Source organism: Heterodontus francisci, chromosome 15 (assembly GCF_036365525.1).
Source record: "Heterodontus francisci isolate sHetFra1 chromosome 15, sHetFra1.hap1, whole genome shotgun sequence".
Lineage (NCBI taxonomy): Eukaryota > Metazoa > Chordata > Chondrichthyes > Heterodontiformes > Heterodontidae > Heterodontus > Heterodontus francisci.
Genome location: NC_090385.1, coordinates 31,792,072 through 31,814,292, shown reverse-complemented (window position 1 = coordinate 31,814,292; position 22,221 = coordinate 31,792,072). Strand labels below are relative to the sequence as shown.

The following is a 22,221-nucleotide window of genomic DNA, read 5'->3' as shown; positions in this document are numbered from 1 at the left end:
GCACAGTTGCCTCCTGACCTTCCCTCTGTCAGAGGCGCCGCATCAGGCCAGGGGGTTCCAAAATGACAGGGTGTATGAGGCCAGGTGATCAGTGGGCTTCCAGAGTGCTGTCGATGCAGAGATGACCCTGCCTTGGCAGCTGTGCCTTTTCTACTTCTCCCAGCGGACTCTGGTGACCCTCAGTGCCCACCCTTGCTGATTGCTGACCCTCTCATCCAGCAGTATGGGTACCCGTCCCTCTCAACCAACAGTTTGGACAGCTGATACAGCTACCCAAAACCAAGCCCCCACTTGCAGACCACCTAAGACTCTGCTTGGCTAGCACTCCCACCCGAGACCCTGCTTAGCTGACACTCTCACCAGAGATCCTGCTCAACTGGAACTCCCAGCCGAGACCCTGCTCAGCCAGCACTCCCACCAGAGACCTTGTTCAGCTGACACTCCCACCAGAGACCCTGCTCAGCCGACACTCCCAGCAGAGACCCTGCTCAGCCAACACTCCCAGCAGAGACCCTGCTCAGCCAACACTCCCACCAGAGACCTTGTTCAGCTGACACTCCCAGCAGAGACCCTGCTCAGCCGACACTCCCAGCAGAGACCCTGCTCAGCCGACACTCCCAGCAGAGACCCTGCTCAGCCAACACTCCCAGCAGAGACCCTGCTCAGCCGGCACTCCCACCAGAGATCACGACCGCCCCTTGCAGACCACTCGAGACTATGACCTCCTTGCAAAGCGCACAGCACTATAGGCCGATAATGGCCTCCACATCCCCCTCTTCCTCAGTGCAGTCCTGGTCAAGGCTGCCTACCTGTCAGGGCACTGAGGCTTTGCCTTGGCACTGCCAGCTTTCAATGGCTGGGAACCTGAAGGCATGCGAGGGCCGCAATTATTTCCAAGCCCCCCACTGAATCACAATGAATTAGATGTTAATGTATTAAAACTAAGGGTTCAGCAATTTAAATTGCATTGCTGTCACGTTGGGGCGGCTATGCCAGCTTGATGCTTTCCCGCCGCTGACTAAATTGAGAACTGACGTCACGACATCAGATTTCTGGACGGATACTTCTGACGCAATTCTCTGCGTTCCCCCCCCCCGCCGCCCTCACACCACCATTCCTGCCCCAAAAGGCCACACTAAATTCAGCCCACTGTGTGCACTTTTGGTCTCCTTATGTAAGGAATGATATACCTGCCCTAGAGGGAGTGCAATGAAGATTCACGAGACTAGTTCCAGGGATGAGGAGATTGTCCAATGAGGACAGATTGAGTAGACTAGGCCTATATTCCCTGGAGTTCAGAAGAACGAGAAGTGATAGAACTGAAACATAAAATTCTTAAGGGACTTGACATGGTAGATGTTGAGAAAATGTCTCCCCTGGCTGGGGAATCTAGATCACGGGGTCACATGCTCAGAATAAATGGTCGGCCTAGATGAGGAGAAATTCTTCACTCCAAGGGTTGTGATTCTTTGGATTTCTCTACCCCAGAGAGCTGTGGATGTTCAGTGATTTAGTATATTTAAGCCAGAGGTCAATAGATCTTTGGGTAGTAAGGGAATTAAGGGATTTGGGGATAGTGTGGGAAGGTGGAATTGAGCTAGAAGATCAGCCATGATCATGTTGAAGGGCGGAGCAGGTTAAGTGGTCCAAATGGCCTACTCCTGCTCCTAATTCTTATGTTCTTATGTTATAGGAAGCCACAATCTCCCCACAATCATCACAGCAGAAGCCTCAACTTTGCCCTCAACAACCTTACCTTGAATGTTAATTGTGGATTTTAGTGGAAAAAATGCAAAACCAGCCTTGAAGGATCAAAAACAGGATGAGTCTTGGCAGGTGCACCTGGAATTTTTTCCAGCAGGTGATTGGCAGAACACCTGGATAAAAATGGTCACCGATGCCAGTTCTCATGGGGTTAACCAAAATTCCACTGGGAGATAAAAGAAAAAAAAAGACTTGCATTTATATAGCACCTTTCATGACCTCAGGTATTCCCAAAGTCTTGTACAGCCAATGATGTACTTTTTGAAGTGTAGTCACTGTTGTAAGATAGGAAATGTGGCAGCCAATTTGTGCACAGCAAGCTCCCACAAAAACAAATGGGATAATGACAAGATAATCTGTTTTTTAGTGATATTAATTCAAGGATAAACATTGGCCAGGATGCCAGAGATAAGTCCCCTCATTTTCTTCAAAATAATGCAGTTAAATTCTTTACATCCATCTAAGAGAGCAGACAAGGGTCTTAGTTTAACAACTCATCCAAAAGATGGCACCTCTAACATTGCAGCACTCCCTCAGTACTACACTGGAGTGTCAGCCTAGTTTTTCATGCTCAAATCTCTGAATTGGGACTTGAATCCACAACCTTCTCACTCAGAGGCAAGAGTGCTACCAACTGAATGAGCTGACACTTGGGTGTTATGTGAAACCACAGAAAAATTCAGGGACCTGATCGCTAAGTTGTTCCAGCTGACTACATATGTACTTTCTTATCCAATATCTTTCTGGTAGGGTTTCCACCTTTTGCCAAGCCCAAATGTGAGATAGGTTCACGGTAGTAGGATCATGACTTGAGTTTTGAGACTTGCTTTGTTGACGATGAGAATTAATCAAAAAGGTTGACCAGCTCATTAATATCCTCTGCAATAATGGATTTTAATTTTTAAAAAAGATCTTTCAGACATCAGACAGCCTGCTCAAAAAATAAATGGCCTCTCCAGTTTCAAGCCAGAAGGGTAGTTATCCGACGACTGTTGAAGGAAATTCTTCCAGACCCATCATCATCCCAGTTATAGATAAAGTACAGCTTTTAGCCACACCGCCAATTACTGCCAAAATCACTAATCATAGTTACAAAATACCTGGTGAAATAATAGTTGATACGTGCTGAATGGTAATTTTTTAATGTTTTTTTTGGGGGTTTCTCACTGGGCAAACGGTCATATTTCCCAAGTGGCTTTATTAAGCAGAGAAGATGGTACTGTCTTGTAGCGCAGGCATCTTATCAGAGTAGCTTTGTGATTGGCAACTGGTAGGTGTACTTTAATTGGTTAATTCTGCAAGTATTCCCAATATAGCCTCTCAAATACACAGTGGACCATCAACATGTAGCTTCCCATCCAGTTTGTTGATATTGAGAGCTGTTGAAACTCACTCAACCAAAGTGGCCTGAAACTATAACCAGGAGCACCTGACTGAGAGTCAAGCAGCACTGCCACTGAAGCTACCTTGCCCCTCATTGGCCTTTCTGCAAGTATTTTGTTATAATGGAAGCAATGGTTCACTTTTTTCGGTTTTTTCCACTCCTCTCCAAGATGTGTCGACCAATGATGGGATCTGTTTCTACAGGTGTCCAGAGCCCTCTATACATCACCCCACTCGCATTTCTTTGCATGTTGGCCCTGAAAGTGATTGTCAACAGACTATTTAAATGTGGAAAGCACTACAGCTGACCCCGCTCGGGCCATACGTAACATCCACACATAGGCGCATTCCATCAAGGATCACTGGATACTGATCCGGAATGGAAATTTTGACCAATTTTTCCACTCCCTTTAACAGTTAAGGAAGCAGGCCTCAAAATTCTTAGGGCCCAAGAGGGCAGAAGGGGTTATTTCTGCCCAAAAGGGCCAGGAATTTGAGGTACAACCCTCCTAAGTCACGTTTCTGCCTCATTTGTAATGTCCCTTTAAAATCTACCCTTGGCCCATCACATATCAAGAAATTCTTCCCATCCTACCCTTATGAGTCTACAGCAAATTTAATGCCAGCTGGTGTGCAGTCTGCTGAAACCCAGAAAAAAGGCTTCAGAAGCTCCAATAATAGGGAAGAATCAATCAATTACTTTTGAAATGCCTCCAAGTCAGTCTCTAAGAAGCAAAACTTCCACTTACATTATCCTTTATGTGAGCCCTTTCCCGACTTTGGTGTCCTATTGTCAGATTGTTTTTTTTGTGCCGCTCTGCTATCCACTAGACAATTGGGATGGGCATCACTGAAGTACCTTTGCAAGTGCAAAACACCCACTCTGGACTTGCAAATAACCAGCCACCCAAGTAAGGAATAGTGTCACCGTCAGCCAGATGGGGGTTCCACTCTGCTGGACTTACACTAGTGGTGCAGTCCCCATCCTATGTCAGGGCCACAGTGTTTTTATACATAGAGGCAGGCACTGTTTTATACAAGATGAATATGAAAATATAAACAGGACATGTTTATAGCATGATTTCTCTACCTCTATGTAGTGTACTTTTCCAAACAAGAGATTATTGCAGTTGCAAGAAATGATTATGCCCACAAACACCCTAAATCAATGAGACTAGCACTTTAGCTAAAACCTACAGAAGGAAATTGCGATTTGAAGTCAGTTTCCTGACTATAAGTAAACTCCTGAGATTAAGCACAATAGCTTTGAAAATCAAAAATAAAACAGTATCAGTTAATAAAACAAAAAAAAACTGAGTCATACTTGAGAAGTTTCAGAAGTTCCTTTAAGGAATCATTCAGCATTCGCAGTTAATCAGAACAATGGGCTGGATTTTAACTTAGGCAGACGGGTATTTGCCACCAACATAAAAGTCAGTGGCGACCCCGCTTCCACCTAGCCCGGGGATCAATCCTGCATTTTACGGGTCCCCGGGCTTTAATTGTCCCGAGGCGGGACTTCTACCCACTTGAGGAAGGAAGTCCTGCCTCGGTGAGCTGCCAGCCAATCATCGGGCCGATCATCCACTAGGAGCGGTGGCCACTGCTGGGACTGCAGCCCAACCGACACCATGGTGCCAGGAGGGAGGGTAAGTTGGGCATGCCTCACGAGTGAGGTCGGTCGTGCCCTGATAAGGCTAGAGTGGTCATTTGGGGGGAGGGGGGACGTCTTGGGTCAAGGGGGTAGGTTAGGAAGTGGGGGCGGCCCTCAATCAGGCTCTCTGTGCTCAATTGCCATGGCCCGCCCCCCCCCCCCCCCCCACCCCACGGTGTGCGAAAAGGCCAGCAGCTATCACTGGGTGGCCTTTCACATCCCCAGCACGCCCGCTTGCCACAGGTAAAATATCCGTGGAGGCAGGCGAGGGCCCTTAAGTGGCCACTTAATGACCTTGATTGGCCTGGGCGAGAGGGCCGTTTCCCCTCCCCCCACCCTCGACCACCGTAAAGTTGACTGGAGGTGGGAGCAGGGCGGGTAGGCCTCCTGCCTCCCACTCAATTTTATGCTGCCGACCCTATCCTCCCCCACGCCACCATCCGCCCCGCTGAGGCGGCGTAAAATTCAGCCCAATATATCCACTCCTGCTGCCATTTATGTACAAAAACAAGATCAATTCCAAGATACTTCAGAAAATATTTAATTCATTTTCCAGACAATGAATTGTAAGAAAAACAAAGTCATGTGTCAGTATTAAACACTTCTTAAAGCTGTGTATCAGCTTTGCTCAGTTATTAATTCTGTAACAGGGGTGAAGGTAAATTAGTGTCAATGTACTGCTGTGAGTAACTCGATTTTAAATTCCCCTTAAAACACTTTTGAAAAATATACAAAATTATTTCCTAGTTATATTGGGGTACAGTTGTCAGTTTCTTAGTGAATTAAAAACCTTTCAAAAGGCCAAATGATCCAGCTTAATTTTTGGATCCTCCTTAAAGGCCTGCAAACAAGTGCAACAGCAGAAACTCCCAATGGTGATTAATTTACCCTTGAAGGGTATCCAGTTTTGTGGTGGGGCCTGCTTCTACCACAATGTTTTTAAAACTAGTGCAAAAGATTGCCGAAATTCAATTTGCACTGAATATAATTTGCACTTAAAATTCTACAATCTTTTGCTCCCGTTATGCCAACATCAGGCAAATTGCGCCAAAAGAAGCAATGCAATTGAGCAGAAAGTCCAGGCCATAATCTGGGCTGACAAGAACAGGAACTGTGGTCCTAATAGTTCACCCGATCACTGGACTGGCAGAGAGCAACTCACTCAGCACAAGTCCAGACTTGAGTCTAGGCTCTTGTTGGTTAGTAAGACTTAGTATCACACCTGAATGATTTTCAGCATTTTCTTTCTGATAACTATTAGTGATGGTCGCCCAAATGCAGGTTTATGTGCATGAGGGGTGGGGAACATGTAGTATAAAGGCTTTAACTGCAGCCAGCACTCCACAGCTGACAAACTACCCTTGTACCAGTAGCTTTTGTTTCACTGGAAGGTGAAAATGAGGAAAGAATAGTAATGGTGTTTTATCATATCATTCAGTCACCTCAAAACATTTTATATACACAATGAAGTGCAATAGCTACTGTCAGTAGACAAATGCAGTAGCCATGTTGTGCACAAGAGAATTCCACAAATGGAAATGTGATGAATAATCAATTCATCTGTTTCTGGTGCCAAACAATGTTGGTCAGCACTTTGGGAGAATGCTCTGCTGTTCTTCAAATTGTGTTGTTGGATCATTCACATTCACATGACCCATCAAAAAACCATTGGTGTAAGTTCCTATCTGAAGAATTGCACTGTTTGACAATGCAACACTCCCTCTGTATTGCACTGGATTGTCAGGATCAATGAAGAGCTCAGATCCTGGGGCATGAACCTCTGATTCAGATGTGTGAATACTACCAACTGAGCCAATAAAGTAGGTTAAATTTAGACTGTAATTATTGAAAATTATATGTTTCAGTTGGGATAAAATACATGAATGTTCATCTGTATTTAATCCATCTAATCTGTAATTTTGTATAACAGGTACAAAAATGGAAAACTCATTACACAGAATCAGACTTGTTATATTCAAAACCACTATTCATTGAAAATAATGCAAGTGTCAAAAGATGATGAAGGGAATTACACTATTTCACTGAACAACAAGCTGCATAATCTGCAGAAGAACCTCACCATCACACTAAGAGTGCATAGAAATGGTAAGTCAGTTACAATCTATTTACGTCTAACAGTGCATAAATTAAAAACAAAACATCTTTGAAACACAAATGTTGGTCAGGACTTGAAAATAAAAAAGATAAGTTAATGTTCTGCGTACATAGTCTTCGTCAGAACTCTTCATCAAACTACACCCAAAACATTAGCCTGTTTTTTTTCAGACTCTGATGAATCCGCTGTGTATTTCGAACTTTTCTGTTTTGATTTCAGCACACATAATGATCTGGATCAGCTGGAAGAGCCTCGGGGGGAGTGCATGTAATGCAAAAAAAATCATCCAAACTATTTTGATTTCATTAGAGGCAGCAAGCATTCCTTTGGGGGTCAGATACATTTTGCCAAAAAATTCAGAGCATGCAATGCAGTTTCTTTTTGTACAGCAGAGTTTCCTTGTAGCCTACAAATGATATATTGTTTGCACATTGTGTTATGTTTAGTTTTTCTTTGCTGTCTTGTCAAAGTAGTTTTCTTGAAGAAGAACAAAAAGCTAAGCCAGACACAGTTAAAAAAAAACAACAGCTTTATGACAAAGGAAAGCTGGTAATAATTACATGCAGTACTTCAACCAGCAAAATTCCTTTTGAAGTAAGGTTGATCTAAAGCTCCATGACCACAAAAGCGATTGTCTGTCAAGGGAATTTTAAAAATCATGAGGTGATAGCTCGCGAAAAGCCCCATATTTTTTTCTTTCTTACTGGGGAGTGGTAGGAGTCTGGACAGACAGATCTGATTGCTCCCAGATTTTCTCTGAAAGTATTAACAAGCATTCACTTTCAGCATTGGAGGCAGGAGCGTAATTTACAAGTGGAAGTCGGACATTAAGCTGTACATTTGGTTAAGCAGGGAAGAGCAGCGGAGATCAGGAAGAAATGGATAGTGTAGAGCTATTTAAAAGCATGAGCAAGAACCTACTAACCTGGACAAACGGGGCAATTAAAGAGAGATTTTCCAGTCAAACACAGTGTAAAAACTCAATCATTGAAAGCTCCTCTGATGGTTCATGCTGGTAATTGCACTGGACAGTGTAAGACTGTGCCCTGAAGACCAGAAGTCAAAGGTTTGATGCCTGGTTGAAACTGAGTTAGTGATAATGATATTACTGTTGGACTCACTATCCAGGAATGGTTACTCGAAAGTGTGAATTTGGGACCAGCAGGTATGGTCAGCATTGGGTTTGACTTTCAGATAAAATATCTTTCTTTTTCCAAAAATATACTTGATTCATAAAATTAGTAAAAATACATTACATAACGATTCAAATTTGACATTACATCAAGTGAAATACAAATCAGTTTCTTTCAATACATTGCCTTATTACACTTGCCTTTACAGATTATATTTACAAAATTCATTTGCTTTCCATGTCAAACATTCTCTGGTGCATATAACCCAGGGGGTTTTACACGGGTTCCAGCCCCTCGGTATGCTATGGTGGGAGGGCCTTACACAGTGGCCTTTCCCCATTAAACCTTTTGTGGCAGCTGCCGCAAACTTTCGTGGTGAAATGTCTTGTTGATATTCACACATGGTTATTTGGTGAGATTCTGGGTGCAGGTATCCGTGGAGATATTACCTTCAGGAAAGGCTGAGAAAAATGTGACAGGAATTTAAAAAAAAATTGTGTGCAGTATTTTTGTTACAATAGCAAATGCTTGTGAATGAGTTACTGGAGCAGATTTTTATTTCACTGCCTGATGATCTGGCAGGTTGGAACACCAGCCCATGCTAGAACCAAAGATGTGTGGGAGTTGAATTACCATTAATAGCCAAATGATGCTTTAGCATCACTTGTGTATGTAATTCAACTTGCTGACAATGTTGAAGTCAATAGCGCTGTGAAGCATTTGTCCCTAATAATAAGCACTCACAACTTAAACATTCTTCCATCCAAACGAAAAAGGTGTTGCAATTAAATATAATTATCACTGTTTAATTTCGGCTCAGTGGACCATATCCTACATTAGCTCATTCATTGTTAGGAATTCAAAACTGTGGAACTCCTTATCTCTCAGTCTTTTCATCCTTCTACTCGGCATCCACCTAGGCTCAATGGTACAATACTCCCCTCTAAATTGGAAGATTGTGGGTTTAAGCCCCATTCCAGAGCATTGAACATGTAACCTTGGCTGACACTTGAAGTACTGCGCTATTGGAGGTGCCATCTTTCAGATGAGATGTTCATTGACTGTAAAGTGTTTTAGGACGTCCTGAGGATCAGAAAGGCGCATTTAAATACAAGCTCTTTCTTTAATATTATACATTCAAAACCTAGGCTTTTTATCACCTATTTTTAAGACAAGACAAAAATACTGCAGATGCTGGAAATCTGAAATAAAAACAGAATATACTAAAAATACTTAGCAGGCCTGGCAGCGTCTGTGGAGAGAAACAGAGTTAGCGTTTATAGGTTCTGATGAAGGTTTACTGATCTGAAATGTTGCGCTCGATTTTTGTTTATGGGTCCTGATTGTGCCTTCAGGTGAAAATGCAGATCGGGAAGCCACACATGCTGGCACCGGGACCCAGTGGGCAATTTTCAGGAGGCAGCCACTTCCAGGAGCCCGGTGTAATTAAGGATGTCGGGCGGACTGCCAAGGTTGGAGGGCCAACATGAGGCCCTCTAGCATTGAGAGATTGGCAGCCCCACTGACAGTGATTGGAGCTGGCGATGGATGTAGGTGAAAGAGAGGGTGCCTCAAGATGGAGCTGGCCTCTGCAGAACTCTTACAAATTTTTAAAATCAAAGCGGCCACAGCTGCGAGGCCACCATCGTGGAGAGGCAACCCCTCCACTGGGCAGCCTGTGGCCGCAGCTGTGGCCCTATGGCTATAGTAGGTGTGGGTTGGGGTGGTTTACTAGTTGGATGAAGCACTGGCACCGCCTCTGTCTGCCACCAGGAGGCTGCCTCCATCCCTCGGCCATATTTCCATGCCAACTGGAAAATTCCAATCAGTGTGTGCGTGGCCTTAATAGGTCCTTTAACTGGCCTAATTAGCTACCCGCCACTGTGGACAGGTAACATTTACACCCACCCACCCCCCAATCCATTTCTGCCTCCATGAAAGGAGGCAGGTCCATGGTGGGAGACCGACACCCTGACCAGTAGCGGGAAATTGTGGGCCCGTCTGCCTCCGGTCCCACCTCCACAGCTGAATGAAAATTCTGCCCGTTAACTCTGTTTCTCTCTCCCCACATGCTGCCAGACCTGCTGAGTAGTCATTATTTTTGGCATCTTCTTCCTATCCTGCAGCAGGTTAGTGGTGTGCTGCTCTGTGTTCTTTGACCTTTTAGGTTTTTTTCTCCATCTTCATATAGAAGCTTTATATAAGTCTGTCCTTTTCATTCATTTACATATGACTCAATTACATAAATCTCATAACAATAATTCTGTTGTCTGTCTGTAACGTGATCATCTGCTTTCTTCCAAACAAATTAACAAGATTGTATGACTACATTTTAATGAAAGATTTTGATAACGAAATTTGTTCTTTAAAACTCTCAGAAGGTTGGACTGCATCAATATATAGAGCTGCAAAACATCTAAAGTACAATATATGTTATACAGAAATGCAGAACATATGGTGTGCATTGTATGTTATATAGAATCAGACAATATATCACACTGTATATATTACAGAATTACACATATTCTGTACATTGTATATTGTACAGAACTACAAACCATATACTGTATGTTATATAGAAAAATGCAACATATACCCATCACTATATATTGTACAGTTGCATAACATATATCAAACATGGTACATTATACAGAGCTATCCTCTAGTAGTTAATTCTCAACACTGATTCAGTTCAAAGTGGATATTCTTTGCTTGCCTCTCTGATTTGGACTAAGCTATTGGCAACAGACGATGGTACTCATGAGGTTTCAGCTGTTTTTAACTGATATAAACTGCATACAAACCTAGGAATGTTAATATAGGAGGCTTCTTATTTGGTGATTTCATTGAACAAGCAACGATCTGTGCTCCAGAACTTGCCGCGCCCCTAGACAAGCTGTTCCAGTACAGCTACAACACTGGCATCTACCCTGCAATGTGGAAAATTGCCCAGGTATATCCTACACACAAAAAGCAGGACAAGTCTAATCCGGCCAATTACCGCCCCATCAGCCTACTCTCAATCATCAGTAAAGAAATGGAAGGTGTCATCGACATTGCCATCAAGCGGCACTTGCTTAGCAATAACCTGATTAGTGACACTCAGTTTGTGTTCCGCCAGGGCCACTCAACTCCTGACCTCATTACAGCCCTGGTTCAAACATGGACAAAAGAGCTGAACTCAAGAGGTGAGGTGAGAGTGACTGCCCTTGACGTCAAGGCAGCATTTGACCGAGTATGGCATCAAGGAGCCCTGGCAAAACTGTGGTCAATGGGAATCAGGGAAAAAACCCTCCGCTGGCTGCAGTCATACCTAGCGCAAAGGAAGATGGTTGTGGTTGTTGGAGGTCAATCATCTGAGCTCCAGGACATCACTGCAGGAATTCCTCAGGGTAATGTCCTAGGCCCAACCATCTTCAGCTGCTTCATCAATGACCTTCCTTCAATCATAAGGTCTGAAGTGGGGATGTTCGCTGATGATTGCACAATGTTCAGCGCCATTCGCAACTCCTCAGATACTGAAGCAGTCCGTGTGGAAATGCAGCAAGACATGGACAATATCCAGGCTTGGGCTGATAAGTGGCAAGTAACAATCGCGCCACACAAGTGCCAGGCAATGATCATCTCCAACAAGAGAGAATCTAACCATCTCCCCTTGACATTCAATGGCATTACCATCGCTGAATCCCCCACTATCAACATCCTAGAGGTTACCATTGACCAGAAACTGAACTGGAGTAGCCATATAAATACTATGGCTACAAGAGCACTACAAACACTGAAGTGACTTAATTCAACTATTAATCCCATATGCAAGAATCTGTTGCATCAAATTAAAACAGTAAAAGTCTGTTTGTGCACAACACCATTGGAAAATTTGAACATTGATCAGCTCTTTTTTTCTGTTGATTCAAATCGTGAAGCTAAGAAGTCATAGCAGCTACACTGAATCAGGTTATATTGGAGGCTGAGATTCCAACTCTACTCCAGTTACCAGCAGATAGTTCAGAGGGACTGATGGTCACATTGGAAAGCAGTCCAGTTCCTGCAATTTCAATAATCATGCTGTTATTGGAATGGTGATACAGTTCTTTCCACAGTTCCCTGAACACATTTGTATAAATGGTGATAATGCTGTCAAGCAAGGTATTATCTTTTCTACCAGAGTATTACAATCGCACTTTCTACCATTTTGCCTTTCAGAAAAACCACAGATCTATGACAAAGGAGCAGTATCCCAAGATGAAAGGTTTTATCAGCTTGGGAAAAGACACAAGCTAACCTGTACTGCCTTTGGAATTCCAGCTCCCACGTTTCAGTGGGAATGGCAGCCCTGCATCATCAGGATGTCCTATACATGGTTAGACTTATTGCCTCTTCTTTTCCCACAGTAGATACTGACCTATGGCAATACTTATGGCTCAGGGTACAAAGGTTAAGGGTGGAATGATTAAATCAATGGCAATTAATCTGACATACTCAGGAACTAGCAAACATATTTCTGTATGCTCTTCATAAGATTTATATAAATATCATTGTACTTCCGATCTCTTTGTTCCTGTCCAATAGTTTATGCTTAAACTGGGTCAAAGGAAAAGGTTCTTGTTTTCTGGTCTACAGTTTATAAAGTATACAGATTTTCCCTGCCTGGCTTTTAATCTGTAATCTTTCAATGCTATCACATTTCTCATTGAGGCTCATTGCAGTCAATTTACTTTATTTAGTTTACATGATAGATCTGTCAAGGAGCAGTAGGAGGTCTTATTCTGAAGGTGACATTAGAGAGAAGAGTATGATAGCTGTGGCCTTCACCTATGTGAGCCTTGAGAGCATTCTTATCTTGGCCTAACAGAAGGTGAAGCTGCTTTCCTGTGTGAAATGACGCATGATTTGCTTTCCTGTTGTTGTCTGGCTTCCTCCCTCATGGAAAGCCATTCCCAGTAACCCAATTGTTCTCTTCTCTTCAATTGCAGTGTGGCTGATTTCCTCTAGGTTTCAGATTTGTATTGCCTGCCTAATCTCTCACTGGCATCTAGTCCAAGAGACTGTAATCAAACATGGGGAAAGCCATTATTTTCTCTTTGAGCATCCATCAGCACCTATGTTTCTCTGAGTATATTTCTCTGGGCATTTTCTCTCAAAATGTTATTAATCAATTGCAGATGCTTTCTTCCTTTGAAGCCATTCAGATCTGTTTGTAACCATTTCTTATCATCTGTTGACAGGTGTGAAACAAACATTGAAATTAACATTCCAGAAAATACGACATTTTTTCAGACAAACCTAAGCAACAGAATCGAGAATATTATTCAGAAAGTGGAACTATATGAAGATAAAAACAGAGTACGTATGTGATCTATAAAAGTAAAATACTGCAGATGCTGGAAATCTGAAATAAAAACAAAAAGTGTTGGAAATACTCAGCAGGTCTGGCAGCATCTGTGGAGAGAGAAGCAAAGTTAACGTCTCAGGTCTGTGATCTTTCATCAGAGCTGGCAACGGTTAGAAAATAATTCTTTTCTAACCTTGGCCAGTTCTGTTGAAAGGTCACAGACCTGAAACGTTAACTTTGCTTCTCTTTCCACAGATGCTGCCGGACCATTATGTATGTGATCTATCTGGATTTGGTACATTTGCAATGTAAGGTTAGCATCATTGCCAAATTCTGCACACAAAACCTGAGGATGTTACAATGTAGGACATGTAACAGAAAAGATGGTAGCATGGTGGTTATGGTACCAAACTAGGCAACCAGAAGCTGTGGGGGTAATTTTAAAATGTGGGCATGGCAAGAAAAACTGGAGATTTCAGATTGACTACCCATATAACCCACTCAATTTGCCTTTCAATTTGAAGACATCAACTAAAACCAGGCAGCGTCACCAGTTTTCTGCCCATGGCCAAAATAAAAATTATCCCCCTCCTCCTGGAGTTTAAATCCCACCATGGCAATTTGTCAAACTGAAATCAATAAATCTGATGAGCTGTGGGCTGACAGCAGAAAAGAATAAGCATGAAAAAAGCTGCCAGATTGTCATAAAACCCCAACCGGTTCATTATTATCCTTCCAGCACTGCCTACATGTGATTAATGCAATTGACTCGTAATTTCCTCTAGCAAGGCACTCAGGTTTACAATTGCACACCACCACCTTCTGGGGGCATCTAGGGATGGACAATAAATGAAGCCTTGCCAGCACTGCCCACATTCCAAGTACATTTTTTTTTAAGTTAAGCCTAGTCTTGTTTTATCCAGTGCACAAATATAAACAATTTCTGCAGGATGCACCGAATAGAAATCAGAAGTATGGATATGTGGAAGCAAGCAGGTATAACGAAAAACAGCAAAAAAATTGGTTTAAAAAAACTCTATGCAAAGCATAAAGTTCTACAGCTTTTTGGGGACAAAATGTCCAGTAAATTCTGATATGTTCTATACGGCTTTTAGATAGGTATATGGATAAAGGAGAATGATGGGGTATAGATTAAATTGTCCTTGACAGAGGACAAAGGATCGGCACAACATCGTGGGCCGAAGGGCCTGTTCTGTGCTGTATTTTCTATGTTCTATGTTCTATAAAACCCAATGCTCAACTTATGGAGGTTCAGAGTAAAGCTATATGAAGTCCTACAACTTTATTTGAGATGTTAGGTGGGAACATTCTCACTCTGGAGTTTGAAGTACTATGGGTTGCGTCACTGAATCTGGAACTTGCTGGTATAACTTTTTTTTCATCCACAAACACAATATAATTTAGAGCACTGGAGGCTTAATTCGACCCTGTTTTCCCTTCTCCACTAGGTTTAAGCTTGAGCTTGAAGGCTCTGTGTGTTTCTATATCTCGAAGCAACAGAATCTTAGGCCACAGCATTTCTAAGAAAGTAGATAAATCTCCTGTCTGTCTCTTCCAAATAAATTCTGAATTCATTCAAAACAGATCTCGAGTGCCAGTGTTAAGATGTTTTTTGATCTCAAACACTTTTTTTATTCTTTCTTGGGATGTGAGCATCGCTGGTCGGGCCAGCATTTATTGCCCATCCCTAATTGCCCTTAAGAAGGTGGCTGTGAACTGCCTCCTTGAACCGCTGCAGTCCATCTAGTGTAGGCACACCCACAGTGCTGTTAGGGAGGGAGATCCAGCAACAGTGAAAGAATGGTGAGACAGTTCCAAGTCAGAATGGTGTGTGGCTTGGAGGGGAACTTGCACGTGGTGGTGTTCCCACATGTCAGCTACCCTTGTCCTTCTAGGTGGTAGAGGTCATAGGCTTGGAAGATGCTGTCAAAGGAGCCTTGGTGCACTGCTGCAGTGCATCTTGTAGATGGTACACACTGCTGCCACTGTGCATCGGTGGTGGAGGGAATGAATGTTTTTTTTGGTGGATGGGGTGCCAATCAAGCGGGCTGCCTTGGATGGTGTTGAGTGTCTTGAATGTTGTTGGAGCTGCACTCATTCAGTCAAGTGGACAGTATTCCATCACACTCCTTATTTCTGCCTCTTACATGGTGGACAGGCTTTGGGGAGTCAGGAGGTGGGTTACTGACCACAGAATTCCCAGCCTCTGACCTGCTGTCGTAGCCACAGCATATATGTGGCTGGTCTAGTTAAGGGTCTGGTCATTGGTAACCCCCAGGATGTTGATAGTGCAAAATAGTTTGATTTTAAAATAAAATCTTTCGTGCTTTGAAGAGTGGCTGGCACCATTCTGATTGTAATCTCTTCTTGTGTCTAGTCAACCTACTTGTATTTAATTTATCCAGGAAAATAACAATCTAAGTTGTCCGGACGAGGTAATGGAGATGCCTTCAGAATAGCTAAACTTCTGCTAGCCACTTACTTTATTTCAGTTCCAGCCTAAAATTGGATCACATGATAGTTTCATCAATTTTAATGTTGGTAAATATTTTCCATATATTTTACCTTTTTCCTTTCTCTCTCTTTCTTCTCCTCAAGTCTTCCTCCTTTGATAAACAGAGCGGCCACACATATCTTCCCAGCTCTGGCGCAATCGTGGCTTCACAAAACATGAAAGTCAGAGGTAGATTTTCATGGAGCAATGGACCTGGGTTTTCCTCCTGATAGGCAGAGGTCAGCAGGGGAACTTCCTCCTGCCACCCTGGCCCTGTCATGACTCCAGCCTACTTTCCTCCAGTACCAAAAGGAAAGCCAATGTTGCTTGGCAAGAAAGTTACAGTGGGATACTTATTGCAGCCCCACATCAGACAAAAAGAGATCACTTTTAAAAGGGACACAAGAACCCAAAGGCTGTAGCAACTTTATTTTGAAATGAAGGTCTTGCAGTCGGCAAAGTTATGTTTCTGGCACCATTATTGTGGAAGACTAATATGCCCTTCCCTCCATCCACTGACCTAGAAAGTTTGCCACTACTACCCCAGAGACTACCACCACCTTATACCTTGCAGTTCCTGGGGTTTGCTAGATTGTACCATACATAAGCAACTTCCCATCTGTTTCAAGCAGGTGGGCTGTTGCCCATATCCAAAACCGTCTGATAATTGCATCAGATGAGCTTTGGGTATCGATGGGGTGCCAAGATGCATGATCTGGATAACTACCCTCTCCAGAATCTCACACAGAGTAGAAATCACATGGTTCATTACATCATTTCCCTTACACTGATGTAAATCAAAAACATACACCTTCTTAAAGGTGTACCACAGCACAGTCAAAGCAAATTCCACTTACTTAACTCAATTTCACTTCTCCCTTCAAAAATAAATCATGCACCCTGTGCCTTTTGTGGGCTGACTTTCTTGTTTTTGGCATTACCTTTCTTTCCAACTATTTCTAATTATAAATATTGTCCTGTTGCATTTTATCTTCCAGCTCTATATTTCAGGTTTACATCCGACAGTTTCATTTTTAAGGCATAACTATCCATGTGCCTTTTGTTCTTTTCTCTGCGTTTAAGCCAGTGGAAACTCTGTGATATTGACTTCCTCCTTTGTCAGTGGTTCACTCATAGTTCTGTCAATAATCCAGATATCTCTTCTCCCACCTTGGGTATGGGTTTAAACAAACCATCTCCTAATTTTTTAAAAAATGGAGGTCACCTTGCTTAATGAGTTACGAATGAGACAATTGGCCCTCAGTATGTTAGTTTGAAATAGACTATGAATTTCCACAAAACAGCCCATATTGCTTTAATGCACAGCTTCAATGTTTACAGCTTATGTGTTTTGAACTCCAGGTTACTCTACTTTGCTTTAAAGCACAACACTTAAACATAACCCTATCCCAAAATCATTCTTTTGAAGGCAAAGGTGATCTAATGAAAAAATGAAGGTAGGCACCAGGCCTCAATGTCTGATTTGATTTAACAGCCACAACCAGGCCTCAAAATGTCATTGAAGAATTTTGGACAGCTCCAGGAACATTTGTAAGCCATTAGTTACATAGCATATGAAAGGTAACACACAGGGGGAAACATGTGGCATTGTGTAGTAGGTGCGTGACATTTATGTAGCTTCTTTGAGATACTACATAAATCAAAATCACATATTGCACGAAATGCACAGCAGGCTAGACAGCAACTGAAAGGTAAAGATGGATTAATATTTGGGAGGAAGCTTATACTAATTCTGGCATTTCATCTGCAATGTTAATCTCTTTTAGAGGCTGATGGAAATGTATATTACTACAATTTTACTTGAGCTATCCAATATTTATCTTTTCTCTTTTTATCTATGCCAAGTAAATATGGCCAATTCCATCATCAACCCAGCCCTCAAATGCAAATTCCTGCATCACCAGCTCCACTGTCCTGACCACACTACTGTGGTGAACACACAGCTTTTGCAATCAGCAAGTGTGTACAAGGAGTTGAAAATGCAAAATACACTGAGGTAAAGTTTCCATTTTGTGCGCAATCAGCGATATGGATGCAAATTGTGCCCAAAATTCCGCTCGTTTTGAAAAGTGCTTTCTTTCCTTAAGTTCCAACTCAAACTCATTTGCATATTGCCAAACACAAAATCTGCGTAATTGGGCCGCATTTTGAAACCTCATTCTTTAAAACATAAGTTTTGCTTTAAAAAATATTCTTTGATACCTTTAAGAGCGGTAACTTGATGCAGTTTAATTAATACAGCTGAAAATGTTTTTATAACATAAAAAAACATTTAATAAGTGTCAATCGACCAGCTGTGGGAAACCTGATTTTAAATTACTGAAAATGACTTTTAAAACATCTATAGAATATTTTGCTAGTTCTTTTGGTGTACAGTAGTCAGTGTCTTAGTAAATTAAATTAAATACATTCAAAAGCTTTGAAAACATGCCTAGTAGTGTCCTTGCACCTGAAAGAACCAGGTTAATATTTACAGCCTCTTAAAGGCCTCCAAACAAGTGCAATTAGTGGAAATTCCCAATGGTGATTAATTCATCCTGGGGCCGAGGTCATTCTTGTGGGTGGGGATGGCTTTTAGCACAATGTTTTTAAACTCATGCAAAAGATCACGGAAACTCAATTTGCACTCAACATAATCTACACTTAAAATTCCACAATCTTTTGCACTGGTTCTGCTGATTTCAGGCGTATTGTACCAGAAAAATGAGCACAAGTGAGTAGGAACTCTATTCCCACTAACTACAGATGCATTTCAATTGTGCAAGGTGCATTATATGACTTACTTCTGCATTCTGTAGTCTTCTCTTCTAGGATCTAGGACAGGATACAAGCAAAAGCTTGTCATTTGCTGGATGATCCTTCCCTTACTTCTAATCTTCCAAACTCTCTCCATCTTAACCTTTCTTACTTTACATCCATGTTGCTATGGTAACGTGAACTTTCCTATCTGTTTTTCCCAAGCTTTAAATATACAATTTTGCACTCCCCCTTCCTTCTAACCTCACATTTTGAAAACAAATGACTCACTGAATTATGTCCTATTCTAACTCATTCTTTCCCAGGACTTCAAGCTTATCTCCCTTCACCCAAACTGGGTATCAACTAACCATATATGTCAACCATCTGAGTTGTATATGGACAGGCTGAATTTTGAGGTCAGTGTCTGTTTGCCTACGTTTGTGGAAGAAAAGGAGTACTACATCTGCTTCCAATCCAATGGTGGGCCTCCTTCTGTTCCGGGGATTGGAATGCTACAATGGATGATATTTTCATGATACATTTGCGAGTTCTGGAATTTCCACAGCAGAGTTCCAAAGTGTTTTCAAAGAAAATGAATTCATGCAGCTATGTCACTGAGACAAGCAGATTTTAAAATTTTAAAACCATTCAATAATCAGATTGAACAACCAAGAGTACTAATTGTCCACAATTTAGGATATAGCCCTGCAATTCCTGCTGCAAGTTTCCACTATACAAGTGATGCAATGTTGGGTATATTTGCGACTTAATTAGGACAAGATTGTGTCCCACTGTGCTCTCAGTGTCACTATATGTCATAGTTCTATATTTATGGCTGTTTGTGAAACTGTTAATTAGCTTCTGTTACTTTTCTAAGTTAGTATGTATGTTTAACCGCTACTTCTTTTATTTATCTCCTCTTCTCTCCCATTACTTTTCAACCTTGATGACGTCCTGCTTTGTGGGCCTTGTCTCTTCACCTCAATTCCTCAAGATTTTTTTTTAATTCTCCTGATCAGAATAATCAGAAATTGCTATCATACTCATGAATTCACAGGTGCCTTTTAACAGTAACATGTATCTTATTGTTTAATTTTTGCAAGCATTATGTAGCCATTTCGCTTTGTTACTGCTAAAGAAATTAAATACAAGTGGAGTGTTTAATTCCTTGGAGGGTGGCAGTGATGTGGAGCCATATTAATCTCATTATAATCCAGGAACAAGGGTGTTCACACTGGAAAATGACTCGATGGATGAGGATGGACTAAAATCAATTTTCATTCAAAGATACTGCAGTACTTAGGTTCTGTGTTGAGTGCAGAGAGTCATTTAATGAGCAGCTGTAATGCACAGCGTGTACAAGCCAGCAGAAAAGAATCTGTCTCTTGATACTTGGACCAAACCCAAATTAATCTGATCCTTGTCAAATTCACAAAGCAGTTTAATTTGGATCAGCATTTAGCATGGGATCAGTCTGTGCTGCCTGCAAGCACTTCTACTTAATGTTAGTGCTTTGCTTTCTGCAAAGATAAGAAAGGGAGAGAAAAGACGTTCAATCATCTTATTTTAAGCCAACTGTTCAAAACATATTTTATATATCTTAGGTCCTAGAGTCGGCAAAATGTTTGCTATCAGTTACCAGAAATTAGTACAATTTTAGTTTAGATATGGCCCATTTAAGGGATGTCTGTCCTGTTTATGTTTGTCCTGATTTCCTTCGCCCCATAATTGGTGGCTGTATCTTCAGCGGCTAGGCCCTAAGTCCCGGACGTTCCTCCCTAAACCTCTCTGCCTCTCCACCACTCTGTCATCCTGTCCTTAATATCTCCTTGTGGGAATTGGTGTCAAATTTTGTATGATAATGCCCCTGTGGAGGACCTTGGAATGTTTTACTATATTAGCAGTGCTATGTAAATGCAAGTTGTTGTCATGTTTCCAAGTACTGCTAAATAATTACACAATATGGTAAAAGCCTCCTGATGTGAACAATTCCTCATACAGAGTTCTAAATAACTATACAATATGGTAAGAGTATTGATGGGGACATTTACAAAGTGATTGCACTCTGCATTCAGTCCTCCTGTGGGACACACACTGTTGAGTGGTTGGCCAATATATTGAGTGACTTGAGCAGATATTCTTTTGAAATCAATGGATCTATTGGCAGGGGGTTTGTTTTACAAAATCATTATGTTGCACAGATGGTGGGATGCTTCAGCATGTTCGTACACTCAATTGAACCTTGAAAATATTCAAATATTAATATTGAAGGAACATGTTTCACCTTTCCCCCAGGTTTTTTCCCACTTCTGTTTCAAATGCACTGACCCATACCTTGTTACAAGTTATACAGGTGTTGGCAGATGAGTGGTCGTTCTTCACACCTGAGCCTTGTCAATGTATGTTGGCCAACTATATGATCGTAGGGAACATAACAGCTTAGCCAAATTATGTTCCCATCCAATGTACATGCACATATACTTCCAGCAGAAGTCATTGGATAATATAAAACAGGAACCCTTTTTTTATATAGGAGGGAGAGAGATCTGTTAGGTATGAATTGCCGACTGTGCTGCTATTTCCAGTACCAAACGGCCACAAGATTCCACAAGTATGTCAAGATCTGAGGATTCCCAGCAGTCCTGTTTTCTCCCCTTAACCTGAGACGGAATTTTAAAATCCTGGTAATGGCCCCACCCACCGGCTCAAAATTCAGGGGCGAGCCCATCTCCGATGGGCCTGGAAGCCATGCAGTAATTTTGCACGGCCCAGGCACTTAATTGGCCTTGGGCAGGGCTTGCACCCCTCTGAGGCAAGAAGTCCCGCCTCCAAGAGCTGCCAGCCAATCAACAAGCTGGCAGCTCCTCTCAATCCCAGCAGCACCACCGGGAGCAGTGGACAATTAGTTATCACTTAAGAGCCTCCTCCCACCACTGGTGGTATATATAATTGTCCACTTAAGAGCCTCAATTAGGCTGGGGCAGGCGGGCTGTTTGCCATCTCCTCCGCTGCTGGTAAAATGGCAGCGGGGCGGGTAGGTGACAGGCATCCTCACCTCCCACTTGATTTTACACCCCCCTCCTCCAGCCCACTCCTGGGGTGGGGGGAAGAGGAAGGTGTAAAATTCCAGCCATGGTACCAATTTTATCTACTTTTTAAAGTTGAAAGAGTGTGATTACTATATGGCTAATACGCAGAAACTTTTTTCTGTTGTTTCAGACTGTGAGCACTCTGATTGTGGCTGAAGCCAAGGTGTCCGGGATTTATCATTGTGTAGCTTCAAACAGATATGGTGTAGACAACAAAGGCATCAACTTCTACGTTACAGGTAAACAATTGTCTGCTATCAGGAGACATTGCATGATAAAAGTAAAGATTTAAAGCTGACCATCGGCATTTCAATCCATTTTACCAACTTGTTAGTATTTTACAAAGGAGGAAAAATCAGATTCTTTCACTGTGATTGGAAGTTTTCCATTGTCCTATAATCATGTCAGTCGGAGGACAGACATAACAAATAAGCTGCTACATGCAGCTTCTGTAGGGGTTTTAGCCTAAAAATTG

The 22,221-nt window shown here is 42.1% G+C and overlaps 1 protein-coding gene across 1 annotated transcript in view; it reads left to right on the top strand.

Annotated features, from left to right (window-relative positions):
• kdrl (kinase insert domain receptor like) overlaps positions 1–22,221 on the top strand; it is a 222,310-nt gene that overhangs the window by 110,965 nt on the left and 89,124 nt on the right. The window contains exons 9-12 of the mRNA XM_068047355.1: positions 6,732–6,907; positions 12,254–12,410; positions 13,276–13,393; positions 21,877–21,985. Of these exons, the coding sequence (XP_067903456.1) occupies positions 6,732–6,907; positions 12,254–12,410; positions 13,276–13,393; positions 21,877–21,985 (560 nt within the window). The remainder of the gene's footprint in view (positions 1–6,731; positions 6,908–12,253; positions 12,411–13,275; positions 13,394–21,876; positions 21,986–22,221) is intronic.